General features: G+C 46.8%; 2 protein-coding genes across 2 annotated transcripts; both read right to left on the bottom strand.

Annotated features, from left to right (window-relative positions):
- Window positions 1-4,094: 4,094 nt before the first annotated feature.
- LOC146257269 (amino acid transporter heavy chain SLC3A2) lies at window positions 4,095-9,161 on the bottom strand. Its single transcript, XM_084674655.1, has 10 exons — window positions 9,014-9,161; window positions 8,219-8,621; window positions 7,895-8,059; window positions 7,519-7,595; window positions 7,362-7,439; window positions 7,219-7,274; window positions 6,672-6,861; window positions 6,449-6,556; window positions 4,866-4,913; window positions 4,095-4,659 (listed from the first exon to the last, which is right to left on the bottom strand). Exons 2-10 carry the CDS (start codon window positions 8,598-8,600, stop codon window positions 4,252-4,254), a joined length of 1,512 nt encoding a protein of 503 aa, XP_084530781.1. The 5' UTR covers window positions 8,601-8,621; window positions 9,014-9,161; the 3' UTR covers window positions 4,095-4,251.
- Window positions 9,162-11,242: 2,081 nt separating this feature from the next.
- ppm1na (protein phosphatase, Mg2+/Mn2+ dependent, 1Na (putative)) lies at window positions 11,243-16,279 on the bottom strand. Its single transcript, XM_084674300.1, has 8 exons — window positions 15,874-16,279; window positions 14,851-15,059; window positions 13,795-13,938; window positions 13,452-13,670; window positions 12,383-12,500; window positions 11,730-11,844; window positions 11,501-11,564; window positions 11,243-11,272 (listed from the first exon to the last, which is right to left on the bottom strand). Exons 1-8 carry the CDS (start codon window positions 16,277-16,279, stop codon window positions 11,243-11,245), a joined length of 1,305 nt encoding a protein of 434 aa, XP_084530426.1.
- Window positions 16,280-17,711: the final 1,432 nt, after the last annotated feature.

Genomic DNA, 17,711 nt, shown 5'->3' with positions numbered 1-17,711 from the left:
ATCTCATGACCAGTGAAGCTCAATGTGTGCCTGTCGAAGGAATGAGGCAGATCCTCCCAGTACACCCTGACCTCTGTAACCCTAGCCCCCAGGATCCTGGCTGCTAGGCCTCCCAGAACACCCTGACCTCTGTAACCTGAGCCCCCAGGATAATGGAAGCAGAAGCAGGCCAGTTCCAAACTAGGTAGACCTGAGTACGCTCCCTTGTTTAGTACTGAACAGAAAAGCAACACATGATCTTCATGATGATGTCTGTGTGATGTATTTTATTGCCCCATATGAAGCTATGGGCGAGTAGTACAACAAACAACATGAGACAATTGTGTACAACAAACATGGGTTTCAAGTTGTTAAACTTCTCAACCCCGATCCTACAGTAACTCTCTCTCTCTCTCTCTCACTCTCTCTCTCTCTCTCTCTCTCTCTCTCTCTCTCTCTCTCTCTCTCTCTCTCTCTCTCTCTCTCTCTCTCGTGTGCAGTGGTACGAGGTGTGTGATGACACTGGAGTGTGACTCAGCTTGGTAATGTTGTCATGTTTACAGGTTTGTAATGTTAATCATAAAAGCTTGAAGAGAACTCTGGATCCTTGGCATTTCTGGTGTGCTCTATCAGCTCTGGGCTTGAAGGTCATCCCCAATGGGTAAACACTATTCCAGAGTCATTTGGGTATGAGAATGGACTAGACGTCAAAGGCTCTTACGTGGGAAACGAGATGCGGCGCAGAGGGAATGTGACTCTTATTTCATGTTTTTTATCTAATAGGAAACAGATCTCTGCTTGTGGGGAAAAATAATACTAAATCTGATCAAGTTTCTCTTAAACGTTTTTGGTTTTGGAACCTCAGTGTCAACATGGGATGTAGTTCCTGAGAAGAACCTAAATTACGGGAAAACGACCAACTTTTTGAAGAGTTCTGAAGTAAAGACGCATGAAAACAACTGTGATCCAAATCGGCCTCCTTTCTGTGGCAAAATATGTTGATGTGGAATACATACAGGTTTCTTAATTTAGTATTTCTCATGGAATTCTCATTCTTCTTCCCTTTTTTACATGTTATTCTCTTTCTTTCTCTCTTAGACCCAGTTTGTTTTTCTTGGCCAATTCTAATGAGTCGATAACAATCTAGTTGTTCTGTCATGGAAAGATTTGAAGCACTTATTACATTTGTGGATGCGTGTACTGGCTGCTTGTTGTCTTGTGGCTGTGTGCATGTCTGCTATTATGTAGGCATATCAAACACACCCAATCCCAGTTGAGATCACCAACCTGACTCACACAAACACACACTCTACCACAAACACATTCATCTGTTGAACAGTCAACTCTGGTATGTTTCAGCAAGGCTAGACCCAGTTGGTGTACCTGCCTAACTGGATTATAAACTATGGGTACCATAATGCGATTTGTGAATGCATCCTAATGATGGTTTATAAACAGGCCCAGTTTTCAGAACAACATGGCCTCTGTCATAATCACATCAATACCTGGGGGAAAGCTAACTGTTTGGTGCTCGCTCTCTCTCTCTCTCTCTCTCTCTCTCTCTCTCTTTCTCTCTCTCTCACACACACACACACTTTTGGAATAGCTGGAGAGAGTATGTAAAGATGATTTGAAACAGACCCTAGTTGGTGTGTGATGAAGGTCACAGACTTGAAGACCTCAGTTCATTGGTCAATGCACAGGAAGCATCTTCTACTCATTATTTTCTTTATTTTTTTAGGGTTTCCAAAAACCTCTGAAGTACATGTTAAATACTCTATGACTCAGACATACCCCTACATAACGTACACATCATGTAGAGAGAGTACAGCTACAGTAGAGAGTGCAGAGACCATCAGTGAACATCGCCTCTGTGCGGATCTGGAGAAGGTGGTTTTGTTGGAAGAGGGGTGATCTGGGAAGTCTGCTGAGTGATTCAAGTGGAATTCGCAGACCTTTGCAGACATGGCGTATGTCATCCTCAGAAAAAGGAGAACATTTTTTTCTTCATGATCAATGATTGTTGACATTTTGAGGCCAGAGGTCGTGATGAAATGGAATGTTTCTGATCAACGTATTAAATATCTAGTTTGGCTGAAGTGTCATTTCAGCAAGTCAGCAGCATGACCACACGGATTACCCGTGTCACTGTTCTGTATAGAGGTGCTGCACCCTCTCTAGGCTGGTCCCTCTCAGGAAGCTCTGTATGCCAGGTTCAGGGACTCCCTCCGTTATACAAGCAGAAAGAGACAGGGAGAGATTGGATAGATACATCATAGCAGCCTAGTTTATCTAAGCGTATCTGATTAAGTGCGTTGTACTTACAACTCAGTCCATTTAACTGGAAGAACAATGAACTTGTCAGGATCTCCACCTGCATGTTAGAAGTGTGTGTTCTTGAACGTGGTAATTCTGAGGTCATTGTAAAGTCAAGTTATGGCAGGACTGTAGAATTCAAACCCTGGAGGAAATTGTAATCAGCATGCATTCCTCTGGCACACATACATTAACACCCACAGGCACACACTCACACACACACACTTTTCTGCACTCACCCTTTCACACACAAGACGGACCGGTCATCCATACAAGGGCTGGACTGGATGCAGTTAGGAATTAGTACTTTGCGTGTGTGTGCGTGTGGTGTGTGAGTAAGCACCCAACTATAATAATTGGACTCAGGGTGTCGAGTGAATGTGAAGAAATGTGTGTTGGTGTGGGATGTATTTCAAACCCAGCATGTCACTAAATCAGCAGGACCACAGATGAATAAGAAACAAGAGTTGAGTAACCTCAACCATATGCACAAATTCCGCTGCCCAGTGTGTACAGTATATGTGACCAGTGTGTGACCAGAGGGTGTGACCCTCTGTATCCGGTGTGTGTGTGGTGTTGGAGACCTTCCATGCCCAGTGCGACACTCTGCACCTGGTATGTGTGATGCGTGACCGCTTCACCTTTGTTTGGCCTGATCTACAGTAAACTGCACACCAACAACCCAAAGGAGCTCACATGTTCTGCATTATCAACTTAGAGAACTAGAGATTTATTTAAACCGCTCATGCTGAGAAACCACAAACGTGGGGGAATAAACCACAAAGTGAATTTGATGGATCCACAGATGGAGAAAATTCCTGTAAATATTGTTGTATCTAATCATATGAGGGAGTGAGAAAATATGTTTTCAATACTTTAACCTTTTTATATTGCAGTCGTGTTAGACAAAACAATAGTTATGCTGTCCACAGACAATCCTAATGGGACCTACAGTCATGTGGAGGATTATAGGGGCCAAAACAAAATAAATAAATATTATAACACAAAGCTTAAATAAATGACTAATTACATAATGTAATGCCTAATTGACAGACAAAATATATCAATTACAAATTAAATAAGATACTAAATATATAAATGTTACATGTATTTGTGTGTGTATATATAGATTTACATTTTAATGTGTTCACATTTATTTATATTTATTTATTTATACTTACATTTATCCACGGTGTAACTTTCTGCAGCAAAATAAATCTGTCGTCCCCCGTCACCAAGTTAGGGGGCGGGTTAAAGCCTCTGAACAGTATTACACACCAGGCAGACTCCACCAGTCGATCAAGCTTTCTTCAATCTAGAGGGATCCTCTATCGCCTCACTCTACAGCTGCAAGGGGTGTGCGACACTGCACGATGTGGTATAGATACAATACCAAGGAGTAAATACAGGGCCAGTATTGCCAATACCGATACTTTTGCAAAGTTGCAGCTTAAATAAATGTAAGGATAAATAAATAAATGTGAACACATTAAAACAAATATATATTTATATACACACAAATACATGTAACATTTATATATTTAGTGTCTCATTTAATTTGTAATTTATATATTTTGTCTGTCAATTAGGCATTACATTATATAATTAGTCATTTATTTAAGCTTTGTGTTATAATATTTATTTAGTTTTGGCCCTTATAATCCTCCATACAGTCACAGCAGATAATGTTGTCATACGAAATGAAGAGAGTAATAAAGTAATGTTAGATTGAATCATGTACTGTGCTGTTGTTGTGTGGCTCCCCCTATTGGCAGCTGAGGTGTACAATAAATACAATGTTGGTTACTTTACATTTTATTGTGACTATTTTGCCATCTTGAACGTCACCTTTAAAAAAACTTTTTTTTACAGCAAAATACCTTTTTTACTATTACAAACCTAGTCCTCTGGTTCTCCGTGTCACTAAGTCACCTCCCCCCTCCCCCCCAGTGAGGACTAAGGGCTGTAACTTCCTGTCTGGAACAGCTTAATGACGATGCCTTCCTGTGGTCCGAGCTTCAGGGCGTCGAGGGAGATGGCTCCTAAACGGTTCATCCCTGTGCTGGTCATGAACACTCCGGCGCTGGGCAAGCTAGGGGCCCAAGCGGGGTCCAGAGCGTGGGTTTCTGATCCCAAGTTCACCACCACCAGGACATGGACGCAACCCCAGGAACGCAGAAACGCCAGGATGGGAGGAGAGAAGGAGGAGGGGAGGGAGGACGAGTTGCTGGACGAGGAGGAGAGGGAGGTGCTGTTGAAGGAGAGGAAGGAGAGGCTCCCGAAGAGCAGGGCCTCTTCTCGTCCTCTGTAGTGGCTGAGAGAGCTGAAGAGAGACACCTCCGAACGCTGACGCCTCCCCTCATCCTGATGGGGGGAGGGAACAAGGGAGATGAGAGGAGGAAAGGACGAAGGACAGGTGACAGAGTTAAGAGGAAGGGCAGATGGAGAGGGAGAAGAGAGTACACGGGTGGGGGGAGAGGGAAGGGAAAATGCTGGAAAGGAAGAAATGTAAAAAAGCGGAGGATAAATAACAGAGGAGTAAAGAACGGCGTCAACTGTGTTCTCCTCACCATCTGTACGTCCGCGTGTTGACCTTGCACCAAGCCCAGAGAAACATTCTGTAAGAGACAAGAGGATCACTCACCTACACCACATGATTACTCAGTCACAGTGAACTGTGTCAAACAATAAACTGCAAGAGAGACTACCTGGGGGGATAGAACACTGTGTGACTGATCTATTCCATGTAAAGTAGCTACCTGAGTGGGGGTGATCTCTCACTACAGTAGCTACCTGAGTGGGGGTGATCTCTCACTACAGTAGCTACCTGAGTGGGGGTGATCTCTCACTACAGTAGCTACCTGAGTGGGGGTGATCTCTCACTACAGTAGCTACCTGAGTGGGGGGGATCTCTCACTACAGTAGCTGCCTGAGTGGGGGTGATCTCTCACTACAGTAGCTACCTGAGTGGGGGTGATCTCTCACTACAGTAGCTACCTGAGTGGGGGTGATCTCTCACTACAGTAGCTACCTGAGTGGGGGTGATCTCTCACTACAGTAGCTACCTGAGTGGGGGTGATCTCTCACTACAGTAGCTACCTGAGTGGGGGTGATCTCTCACTACAGTAGCTACCTGAGTGGGGGTGATCTCTCACTACAGTAGCTACCTGAGTGGGGGTGATCTCTCACTACAGTAGCTGCCTGAGTGGGGGTGATCTCTCACTACAGTAGCTGCCTGAGTGGGGGTGATCTCTCACTACAGTAGCTACCTGAGTGGGGGTGATCTCTCACTACAGTAGCTACCTGAGTGGGGGTGATCTCTCACTACAGTAGCTACCTGAGTGGGGGTGATCTCTCACTACAGTAGCTACCTGAGTGGGGGTGATCTCTCACTACAGTAGCTACCTGAGTGGGGGTGATCTCTCACTACAGTAGCTACCTGAGTGGGGGTGATCTCTCACTACAGTAGCTACCTGAGTGGGGGTGATCTCTCACTACAGTAGCTACCTGAGTGGGGGTGATCTCTCACTACAGTAGCTACCTGAGTGGGGGTGATCTCTCACTACAGTAGCTACCTGAGTGGGGGTGATCTCTCACTACAGTAGCTACCTGAGTGGGGGTGATCTCTCACTACAGTAGCTACCTGAGTGGGGGTGATCTCTCACTACAGTAGCTACCTGAGTGGGGGTGATCTCTCACTACAGTAGCTACCTGAGTGGGGGTGATCTCTCACTACAGTAGCTACCTGAGTGGGGGTGATCTCTCACTACAGTAGCTACCTGAGTGGGGGTGATCTTTCACTACAGTAGCTACCTGAGTGGGGGTGATCTCTCACTACAGTAGCTACCTGAGTGGGGGTGATCTCTCACTACAGTAGCTACCTGAGTGGGGGTGATCTCTCACTACAGTAGCTACCTGAGTGGGGGTGATCTCTCACTACAGTAGCTACCTGAGTGGGGGTGATCTCTCACTACAGTAGCTACCTGAGTGGGGGTGATCTCTCACTACAGTAGCTACCTGAGTGGGGGTGATCTCTCACTACAGTAGCTACCTGAGTGGGGGTGATCTCTCACTACAGTAGCTACCTGAGTGGGGGTGATCTCTCACTACAGTAGCTACCTGAGTGGGGGTGATCTCTCACTACAGTAGCTACCTGAGTGGGGTTGATCTCTTCTCCGTATTTCACAACAGGTGATCCAGGAAGCGTCATCATCAGAACCATGAGCACTCTCTGCAGCCGCCACGCCAACTCCTCTCCCAACTGACACACAAACACACAGTAAGAATACACACACTCAGTAAGAATAATGCTCAGAGATGAGGTGTAACCACACATCACTTGGAAAAAAGCTGGGCTAGTATTTCCTGCTTCCTACTGTCCAGCTCGGCCATGCATCTCCCATTGGCGTATCCAGGAGCGTTTCCACGGCAATTGCCACTTCCTGTGTAGACAGGAGGTGATGCGCTTGTGGCAGGAGTGACCTTGTGACCAGCTCAACCATTGAGGTGTTGAGGGAGGAGCTGGAGGTGTTCGGAACGTCTCCTTTCTGTGTTACCATCACTATCCTGCACCACACACACACACACACACACACACACACACACACACACACACACACACACACACACACACACACACACACACACACACACACACACACACACACACACACACACACACACACACACACACACACACACACACACACACACACACACACACACACACACACACACACACACACACACACACACACACACACACACACACACACACACACACACACACACACACACACACACACACACACACACACACACACACACACACACACACACACACACACACACACACACACACGTCAGCATTGAACAAGCCATTCTATACACTGGTTTTGCAGTGTGTTAAGATGACCAGACTACCTCTCATCATCTTGAGTGCTGAACTCCTCGAGCAAAACTCTCAACTCCACCAGGGTCTGAAACACAGTTATTTTCATTTCATATAATTTTCTAAAAATACATATACAATCTTAGCTCCTCAGATGACATATTTTCATCAGTACCTTCTGCGAGTAGGCTGTGTCAGTGTCACAGATTCCAAATCCGGCCACACCCTGGTCCAACCAGTAACGAATGGCCTTCTGGGAAATCAAGTAATAAGAGAGGTCCAGGTTAAATCCTCGATCCGATACCGACCCAGAGAGACCATCACTGCTGTACCTGGACATTGCTGTTGTTCACCAGGGCCTCAGGTGCAGCCAGATCCAGATCACACCAGTCCAGAACTACCTTCAGACCTGCAGGAAAGGGGGGGGGGGTATGTGTGTGCATATTTTCTTTTTCTTTTGTGTGCGTAGTTTGCTGCTCAGAATGACGAGGTACAGGGCTTATGGATCAATAGGATTATGAATAAAATAAAATAAATGGGAATGTATGTTGATAGTTATCATTCACAGCCATCGATGTCTCCTCTCTTTGGACAATATTAATTTTAGGTATCAATGTAGGACAGTGTAAACATACCCACAACCACTAATATTGAGTTTCTTCCTCAGTCTCCACAAGTGACAAGTCTACACAATGATCCAGTTCTTACCAGCCTTGTGGCTCTCCATGAGAAGATGCTGGATCTGGGGTGTTGTTCCCACGCTGGGGTCCACCAAAGAGAGGTCTATGGCGGACACAGCATTGCTGAACAGTCCTTCCAGCACCACAGCCCCCACCCCCAGGGACTGTAGGTAGGGGAGGCGCTCACTAACAGCTGGGTTGGTATGAGTGAGAGAAAGTCAGTCATTCCGCCAGTCTTCAAACATGTTCAGTTCTGCTATGACATATTTTAAGTTTTAAGAGTTAGTTAGTGAGAAAGACAAGTGGGCAACATAAAAGGTGACCCAAAAGCAAGCAAGAAAACTTGACTCACCGATGACACCGGCTCCTTGCATTTCGGCGTCCATGAACAGTGCGGGCTGCAGGCGATAAAACAACGCCTTTTGCCACCACAACAGTGCCGGGGCAACCGGCCGGGGGCTCTGAACGATGATGGCAATAGAAGCACCGAGTATTGCCAGCCAACATATCCAGAAGAACCAGACCAGCCGAGAACGAATCTTCCTCCATCTCGGTCCTCCTGCTTCTCGCTCCAACTGCTCCTTGGTCAATGGTGCCCATTTCCGCGGTTCCGGTTCAGACTCCGGGATCAAGAGCGGCACTGTCTCCGACACGACCAGGCTGCCTGCCAGACCGGGACCCTGACCAGCCGCCACGCTACCGTACCCCAGGTCACCATCCACGTTCGACGGCATTCTCAATTGTTGACTGGGTTGCTGGCGCGTGACAGAGACAACACAAGCGAGTTTGTAAAAACGGTTACAGTTTTATCTTCAGCGGTATCACTTCACACAAAACCTCCGATTAAGGCAATGTCACATGTTCACTATTAATGTTTATTTAACGTCTTTAATGTCTATTAAGTCATTAGTTTGGATTTGCAAAGGAAAAGGGAACGGTCCGGTAAAGCAACAGCCCAGGCCTCGTCAGTGAACAGGTGAGGTGGACTGACAGAAAGCACCCACCCTAAACAGGCCCGTTACGATATTAGCCAGGTGTGTTGATTGAACCTATTAACTCTGCATGGTACTGGGATCTGACTGCATAGCTAAGTTCAAGAAGTATTATCATCCATCAAACCAAAGACCCTCAATCCACCAACACTCACCTGGTGACCTACAGGCCTTTAACTCTCTCACTCTCTGTATCTGTTGTTAACTCCCTCTGCTTTTTTTTGTCTTCATCAGTCTCCCCCTCCGTGTCTTCCTCGTCTTCAGCGTGGATGTGCTTGTGGTGGACTTGTGGCGCTGCAGGCTGTTTCTTCTGCCTTCTGACTGGTCAGGGGTGAAGGGTGATAGAGGTAGGCTGGCCAATGGAATCGCCCCGTGTGGTAATTAGCAAGTTAGTGTCGGATCTCGCCTCACCCAGGCAACACATTGTAGAGAATCCGTGGTTGGGTGTGACAGCTTCTAACCTGGCATTGAGGCATGCTTTGATTAGAGAGGTCAGGAAGCCCCCCAGGTGTTCCCACCCCCCTAAAGAGTGTTGCATCTCAGACTAACACTTGAGCTAAGTGTGGGCCTCTTGGACCTTTTCCTGCCATTGCTCATTGTATACTTTACCTCTGTAAACAACAGCAGCGAGTTTTGGAATTGTGTCAACCTTGGCAGGCCAGTTCTGAACTAGGTAGAACTGAGTACACTCCCTTGTTTAGCATTGAACAGAAAAGCGACACATGATCTTCATGTTGTGTGATGTCTTTTATTGCCCCATATGAAGCTACGGGCGAGTAGTACAACAAACAACATGAGACAATTTTGTACAACAAAGAGTCATTAAACCTGACAAATCAGGTCAGTTTCCACATAATGTGTAAGGTAATACCATATAAAGTAATATCACATTCACTGACAGGATGAATAACTAGTGATAGGGTAGCTTTCACATGCTATATGTTGAGTGTGCTAAGGTCAGGGTGCATGAGGAACTGAATGGGTTTCAAGTCGTTAAACTTCCCAACCACGATCCTAACCCTCTCCCCCTCCTTTCTCTCTCTCTCTCTCTCTCTCTCTCTCTCTCTCTCTCTCTCTCTCTCTCTCTCTCTCTCTCTCTCTCTCTCTCTCTCTCTCTCTCTCTCACTCTCTCTCTTGGTCGCCTCCCCTCCATTCTCTCTGCCCCACATCCTTCTTTATTAGCGTGTTCTGCATTTGGGGCTGCATAATGGCCATAACATGGTCCTGCTACAGCATTTATGACACCTCCACCCCCCTCGCATGATCCTGCAAACCATCTTCCAGTACGCCAGGGCCATCACAAGACCCCCTCTGGCACTCGTGCACGTGAGTCCCCTTCGTTGTGCACGTGAGCATGGCACTCGTGCATGTGACCCTGGTGCAAATGCACGTGCCTCTTGGTACTAATAAACGTGGTACTGGTGCACGTGCAGAGCTTTTTATACTTGTATTCATTTATTTTGTAGTAATAAAATATTTCCAAAGAAAGTGAAATATTGCTTTTTTTCTGTTCTCTTAAAAAAAACAACTGTAAACCATAAATGTCCATGTCCAGATAGGAACTACTCATCTGGGAACCAGATGAACCGGTGAGCTCCCGTTTTATTTGCTCTGACAGATGGGTCTGGACACCCTCTCATTCAAATAGATTTCCTTCTGGCCAGAATCTGGTTGGGCCAATCACAATCCTTTATCTGATATGGGTCGGGTTTAATTTACATTTAGCAGACGCTCTTATCCAGAGCGACTTACAGTAAGTACAGGGACATTCCCCCCGGGGCAAGTAGGGTGAAGTGTCTTGCCCAAGGACACAACATCATTTTGCACGGCGGGAAATTGATCCGGCAACCTTCTAATTGCTAGCCCAACTCCCTCACCGCTCAGCCATCTGACTTCCATAATTAGTACGATGAGTGCCGTGGAGGCATTATCGTAAACAACCAAGGTGACGTTTCATTCGTCTGATTGGTCTTATCTATCCAATTGAATCCAATTGCATCCAGGAACATTTGGTCAGTGACCAAATAATTTGTGAATTGGACTGACAATGCCAGGCTTACTAACTACAGAAAAAGAGACTAAATACTCTACACAGGCACCAGGAGAGCAGACAAGCTCTTCAGAAAACACTTTTTATCTGTCTGTATGTGTGATAGCAATTGTAGGAAAAGTACTGTACTATTTAAAGCATGCAGGCAGCTGTAGAATGTATTGGCGCAGAGAGTTGATTTGAATATGAAGATGATTGGCTAACTGAGGTCATTTTCTTGTCAAACTCCCGCCCACCACATGTCCATGTTAAGTTTGCTGGACGATTCTTGCGGGCGCTCTTTACCGTGGGGATGCATGGGCATGGCTTGAAGGTTCCGTTTATCTGGTAACAGTTAGTTGGAGTCCTCAGATCCTTCAATATCCTAGAATTTCACAAGGTAATGACGCTACTGTTAGAACATCTACTTCTGAGTTTTTACACAGAAGGTTGTAGAATGACGTAACTGTGGTGAAACTTGGTTTACATAAAACTACAAAATACAGTATTTTTTTCATTGAAGCGACTCTGCAGGTTATATGCACGTTGGCATTAATACTGCTTTCACAGAGGAGGCAGCGATTGGTTAAAATATAATTCCCGTGTCTCCTACCATTGGTTCCTGGGGTCCGAGGGACATGGTAAGTCTCTGGTAGGCTGAGATAATGCAATCTCTCCTGCAGGAAAGACAACATAGAAAATACCTTGTAAGATTAGGGTTAAACAACAACACAGATCTTCTGTCCTTCCACCTCCATCCGATCTCCTACAGTCCATCATCCCTTCTTTCCTCTCGATATTCTCCCTTCACCTCCCACCCCTCTCCCTCCCTCCTGTCTTACTTGCTCGTGATGCCGCCTCCTGGTGGTAGACCAGGGATATTTTCAGAGGCCAGGAACTTCATCACATACAGAAAGTCAGGATCTTCATCCCTACCCTTCAGTATCTGAATAATCTCTGCAGGGAGAAGAAAAGAGGAGAGAGAGAGAGAGCAGAGAAAAAAAGGAGAGACAGAGAAAGAATGAGAGAGGAGTGGGACAAAAATGTAGCGATAAAGGAAGAGTGAAAAGGGGGAGAAAGAGAGAGGAGGATAGAGGAGTGAGATAGAGAGAGAGGTCATCTTAAGCATGGTCGGGATCAGCTTGAAAACCGAACAAACCTTCACCTCTGTGTCTAGCTGTGCCTGTGGCGCGAACACAGCATCTGGTGCATGCCCAGCATGTTCCTACTGAACACTGCAGCAGGTGCATGCCCAGCATGTTCCTACTGAACACTGCAGCTGGTGCATGCCCAGCATGGTCCTACTGAACACAGCATCTGGTGCATGCCCAGCATGTTCCTACTGAACACTGCAGCTGGTGCATGCCCAGCATGTTCCTACTGAACACTGCAGCTGGTGCATGCCCAGCATGTTCCTACTGAACACAGCATCTGATGCATGCCCAGCATGTTCCTACTGAACACTGCAGCTGGTGCATGCCCAACATGTTCTTACCTTCTACTTTGAGTTCTATGAGCTGCTCCAGCTCGGCTTCCTTCTTCAGGGCTTCCTGGGAGACTTGGGGGGCTCCAGGGAAGCACACGATGATGATGCTCATGTTGTCCAAGCTGCCCTGTAGGGGGAGACAAAGAGCCGAGGCTCCATCACTATTGGCTGTCGGAGCTCTGGGTGATTACAGTAATATGAGGTCTGTTTCTCATCTCATGATGAGAGCGTCACAAAGGCACCGCTGTTTGTCAGGTTTAGGTACAGCTGGATGGAATGATATTGAAGTTTGTTTCCAGTGAGAAAGGCTTCTTTAGTTTGGTAGGATTGTAATACTTGTAGTGTTGATTGTCAGAGGATATTGTATGATGTAGTTTTACTGCATCAAAACATTAAGTGTGAGGCGACATAAAGGAAGAACATGGTACAGTACACGCCTTGAACAGGCTGTGTAAGCAGGGCTAGTGTGTGCCAGGTTGACCACCTGTCATGTCTTATAGGACCTAAAAGACCTGGTAAATCTCTACCTTCCAGGGGGTTAAGCCTGCTTGGTTTCCATTGATGATTTCAAGTCCTTCCTGGTCAAGACAATACACTCAGAAAGTGTAAGCACACACACACATACACATGCATGCAGGCACACACTAATCCAAGGCCTTTGTTGGCTTTCCCCTCCACGGTCTGCATTCTCCCCACCTCCTGCCCCTCCTCCTCCCGCCCTTCGGGTCCTAATCCAGCTATTTAGAGGGAGGATCCAGGTACAGGGTGTGCCTGTATTGGAGCTCCCTTGTTAAGACGACCAGGAGGAAATAGATCTGGTTGCATAACACCAACTACATAACAACACCCCCCCCGTCATCAGGCACATACCAGCATGGACCAGAAGGTCAGGACTGGTGTGGAGGTGGAGAACTTCTGAGTGTGTGTGTGTCAATAGGAGGTCTGTGTTATGTGGGTACAGTTTGTAGTGCAGAAACCCATTCAAAGAACTATCATCAATTCATTCATAGTATAACTGGAAGCCATTCCCCCGCTCATTCAGCATTACCAGTCTGTTTGGAGCAGGACGGACCCTCACCTTGTAGAGGCAGAGGTCGATGACCTGTGAGCAGATCTCCCTCAGGTCGTCACAGACCTGCATCCTGCTCCTGACGAAGGCACATAGCTCTTCATTCCCGATGACGTCCCACACGCCGTCGCACGCCAGGATCAGGAACTCGTCCTTCGGCGAGCGCTCCAGCTCGTACATCTCGGGCTCCGGAGACACCAGCTGCTCCGTCTGCGGACGCCACTCCACCTGGGCGTGAAACAAGTCCGGGTGTCACGTGTCGCTAATACCTCCCACTTCCTGTTTCCTTGTTTAGCGATGCAGTGACGCCTACAAACGTGGCCGTGGCCCAGAGAGACCCGGTGGTTCTTACCTCCTTGAAGTCAAAGTCCCCCAGCGCACGGGAGACGGCAAGGGAACCGTTGACCCGTTGCAGGGTGACTGACCCACCGGCATTCTGGATCCGCTCCTTCTCCCTGGGGTTGAAGGGCTTGTGGTCCTCTGTGTAGAAGATCACCTGAGAGGAAGAAGCAGGCACACATCTCTCTCTCTCTCTCTCTCTCTCTCTCTCTCTCTCTCTCTCTCTCTCTCTCTCTCTCTCTCTCTCTCTCTCTCTCTCTCTCTCTCTCTCTCTCTCTCTCTCTCTCTCTCTCTCTCTCTCTCTCTCTCTCTCTCTCTCTCTCTCTCTCTCTCTCTCTCTCTCTCTCTCTCTCTCTCTCTCTCTCTCTCTCTCTCTCTCTCTCTCTCTCTGCACCATGGTTGGGTGTACTGCGTTGTTCACGTGGTGTGAAATTGTAGATGAATTGTAAATTACACAAAAAATGGAGCCAGGAGAACTTTGGTTATTTTTACTGGGGGGTGTGGCAAAGGGAAAAAAATAAGCCTTTTGCAATGAAATAAGTTCAACCTGGAACCACAAGGATCCTTAAAGTGTATGAGTACCCTCATTCCCTTTGAGAGTGAAGGTATCTTTTGTAATGTGAGTGATAGACAGATAGATACTTTGTTCAATCCCTAGCAAAGATGGTGGTGTGATGATGTGATGATGTGATGGTGTGATGGCGTGATGGCGTTATGGTGTGATGGTGTCATGGTATTATGGTGTGATGGTGTGATGATGTGATGGTGTGATGGTGTGATGTTGTGATGGTGTGATGGTGTGATGGTGTGATGATGTGATGGTGTGATGGTGTGATGATGTGATGGTGTGATGATGTGATGGTGTGATGATGTGATGGTGTGATGGCGTGATGGCGTGATGGCGTGATGGTGTCATGGTATTATGGTGTGATAGTGTAATGATGTGATGGTATTATGGTGTGATGATGTGATGGTGTGATGATGTGATGGTGTGATGATGTGATGGCGTGATGGCGTGATGGCGTGATGGCGTGATGGCGTGATGGCGTGATGATGTTAGCCAGCCCACCTGTCCGTCACGGCAGAGGAGCGTGCGTGAGTCGCCACAGTTGATAAAGTAGACGTGGTGCGGGGACAGCAGGATAGCCGCCGCAGTGGAGCCACTGCGTTCCCAGTTGTCCTGGCGAGAGAGCTTCTGCATGTGCCTGTCTATCGCCAGAAAGCCCTCCCTGATCCCCTCCTTCACCTCGTCTGGGTCGTTCTCAAGCTTTACTCCCCCTGGAGGATAGGAGGAAACATGACAGCTAAAATGACAACTGTATGTGTACAGCCAAGGGCTGTTGATGAGCACACACACTTAAAGACTGTGGCAGTCAAACAAAGTGAGGCAGTCTCATCAAGATGGAGTTGGACCTTTCTGAAATCTGGTTCAGCATATTCAAGGGTATAAGGGATTTGACAGGCTCTGACACAGTTGTGGATTGTAGTGCTATAGTTGTCTGTCCAGACAAACACACAAACTTGTTTTCCTCACTTTGAGGTCAAATCCTTCAGTGGCAAATTAAGAGGCTTGGCTCCTTATTGTATGGACACGTCCTCAAAACGTTTGTCTTTCATCTAAATCATCTTATGACGGCTTCTTACTTAGAATTTGGTCAAATTTTAAACATTTGAAAAATCTCAGTGTATCTGCCAGCGAGTTGTGTCGCAAGTTTCATTATTAAAGTGCCAGACCCTTCACTTTGAAGCTGAACGTGTTGGTTGAAGCAGCTTAAGCTGCTATCTGCTTTACAGATTTAATCTGTCCTTAATAAGTTACTGCAGGGCATGCCGTCCCAGGACAAGTGTTCTCCTGTGAGACATACAGCTCCCTCAGACATGTTCAAGTCTGGGCTTCCTGCTGGTTCACCACATAAGTGCAAGTAGGTTTGGTCCATATCATCTCTACTGCCTCTCCTTATAGACTACACTTTCACTATAAAAATAATAAAGCCAGAAATCCCCCCCCCCCCCCCCAAAAAAAAAAAAAAACAATGAACCAAACAACCAATCAAATCAACTTATCATTTACCAAGTCCATCTGAACGGTTACCTGTTTGGAGGATGTGTTCCAGCAGGTTCCTGGCGCAGTACTGTGCTACGGTGCTGCCGGCGTGTCCGTCAAACACGGCAAAGTACCCCCACTCTGCCAGTTCCCCCTCCAGATGAGGCATGCAGGTGTGGGCATCCTCCATCTGCACCCTCCAGCCCTGCATGCTGGCCAGGGCGTAGTTCACCCCCCACTGTGACCCCCCCTCCGAGATGTGCTTCTCCAGGATGGGCCGGTCCAGGTAAGGGCTGGGGTAACAATCGTCGTCCTCGAACTCGCCATCCTCGCCGCCCTGGTTGTCACGCTGCCCTCCTTTGAAGAAGAAGGTGACCATCTTTTCAGTTTCCTTGGCCAGCTGGCGGAGGAAGGAGGGTACCTCCACCGCGCTGGCACGCCTGGCTGTCCTCATGGCGATGCAGAGACGACGCTGGAGCTTCCTGCTCGGCCGGGGGGTCCTTCGCCTCCTAGAGAACCTGTTAAAAATGAAACTTTATCGACAAGATCCCAAGCAGGCAAAGGCCGTCTGAAATCAACACATTCTACGCAATTGGAAATGTACTTATACATTTTGTATATTTACATACTTACTGACAACAAGTATGTTTGAACGTTTTTTGCTTGAGACAGTAACTCTCAGACAAAGCAAACTACTCCTTTCAGACCAGAATGAAGATTGATTACATTTAACAAGGAGAGGAAAATACTTTCTACGATATGAAGCAAAGCTCTAATACCAACAAAGAGACAATACCAATTACAACTAGAAAGAGTAAACTCACCTGTACCTCCTTCTCCGGCCTTGCCTAGTCTTCAGCAGGTCCAGGACAGACTGAGAGATGGGACACTGTGCAGCTGGAAGTCGGTTAAAATGGATACAAGTCTGTTGTAGGTAAAAGGTCCTTGGTCAGGGTCACTTCACACTGGTCAAAATAGAGGTGGCCATGTTGAGCCTTGTGTAAAGCCTTTTCCAGTTCATGGATTCCTTGAAATTCCTTTTTGTGTTGGTTAGTTTGTGCTGTCTGTCCTCCTCATCTCTTGTCTATCTTTCTCTTTTCCTTTCTATCTCTTCCTCTATCTGTTTCTGTCTCCTCTTCTTTCCCTCCCCCTCTCCTGTCCCTGTCCTTACCTTACATTTCAATTAGCCCGTCTATTTCTGTTGACTGATCCCCTGCTTGATCACTCCAGCCCTACCACCTCGCTCTCTCTTTCCCTCCCTCCCACTTTCTCTTTCTCCCATCTCTCTCCTCTCGCCCTCTATCCACCTATCCAGTCATTTCTTACTCTGACAGTTCCTTTATTATGGTACCGGTTAATCTGTAACCTTCGAGATGGGCTGGGATTAGCTGTGCCCACACCTGTGTGGATTATAAACTTGTCAGCCTTTCTGAACAGGACATGGCTATATAGGAGATCAGCAACTCTCACACATCAGTCTGGGTTTCGAAATGCGTGAACAGATCAGTTGTTTGGAACTGTCTGTACATGCAAACCCACACTGCAAATTGTGTATATACATGATTACTGTGTAGATGGGATTACAGTAATGTCAGTTGTATGTGTGTGTATATGTATATGAGTGTAGGCGTGCTTGTGTGTCTACGTGTGTGTGTGTCTACATGTGTGTGTGTGTATACTGTCTGTATCTTTAGGTTTAGCCCATGTTTTCATCCTGCTGACTCTGTGTGCATGTATTACTGTCCTCCGTCATTACCTCGTCAATCATGTTGTAATCCTGTCTGCGTGTGAGTGACAGGATAAACACAACTCCCTCTCTACAAGCGCAGCCACCTCTAATAGGATATTTGACCATATTAGTGAAGGGTCAAACAAGACCACAGAAC

The sequence above is a fragment of the Hypomesus nipponensis genome, chromosome 15 (genome assembly GCF_054491055.1).
Source record: "Hypomesus nipponensis isolate SF chromosome 15, ASM5449105v1, whole genome shotgun sequence".
NCBI classification, from domain to species: Eukaryota; Metazoa; Chordata; class Actinopteri; order Osmeriformes; family Osmeridae; genus Hypomesus; species Hypomesus nipponensis.
Note: the sequence above shows the minus strand (reverse complement) of the source record. Positions and strands in the feature narration are given on the sequence as shown.

Bases quoted from the DNA above. Each gene is read 5' to 3' on its own strand.
- LOC146257269 (XM_084674655.1), bottom strand. From the start codon at position 8,600: ATGCCGTCGAACGTGGATGGTGACCTGGGGTACGGTAGCGTGGCGGCT. The intron at 7,440-7,518 runs GTACAGCAGTGA...TTGATTTCCCAG, and splicing joins TGAACAACAGCAATGTCCAG to AAGGCCATTCGTTACTGGTT. The intron at 6,862-7,218 runs GTAGTCTGGTCA...TGTGTGGTGCAG, and splicing joins AGCACTCAAGATGATGAGAG to GATAGTGATGGTAACACAGA.
- ppm1na (XM_084674300.1), bottom strand. From the start codon at position 16,279: ATGAGGACAGCCAGGCGTGCCAGCGCGGTGGAGGTACCCTCCTTCCTC. The intron at 11,845-12,382 runs GTAAGAACATGT...TTCTCCCTGCAG, and splicing joins CATAGAACTCAAAGTAGAAG to AGATTATTCAGATACTGAAG. The intron at 11,273-11,500 runs GTAGGAGACACG...GTGAAATTCTAG, and splicing joins TCGGACCCCAGGAACCAATG to GATATTGAAGGATCTGAGGA.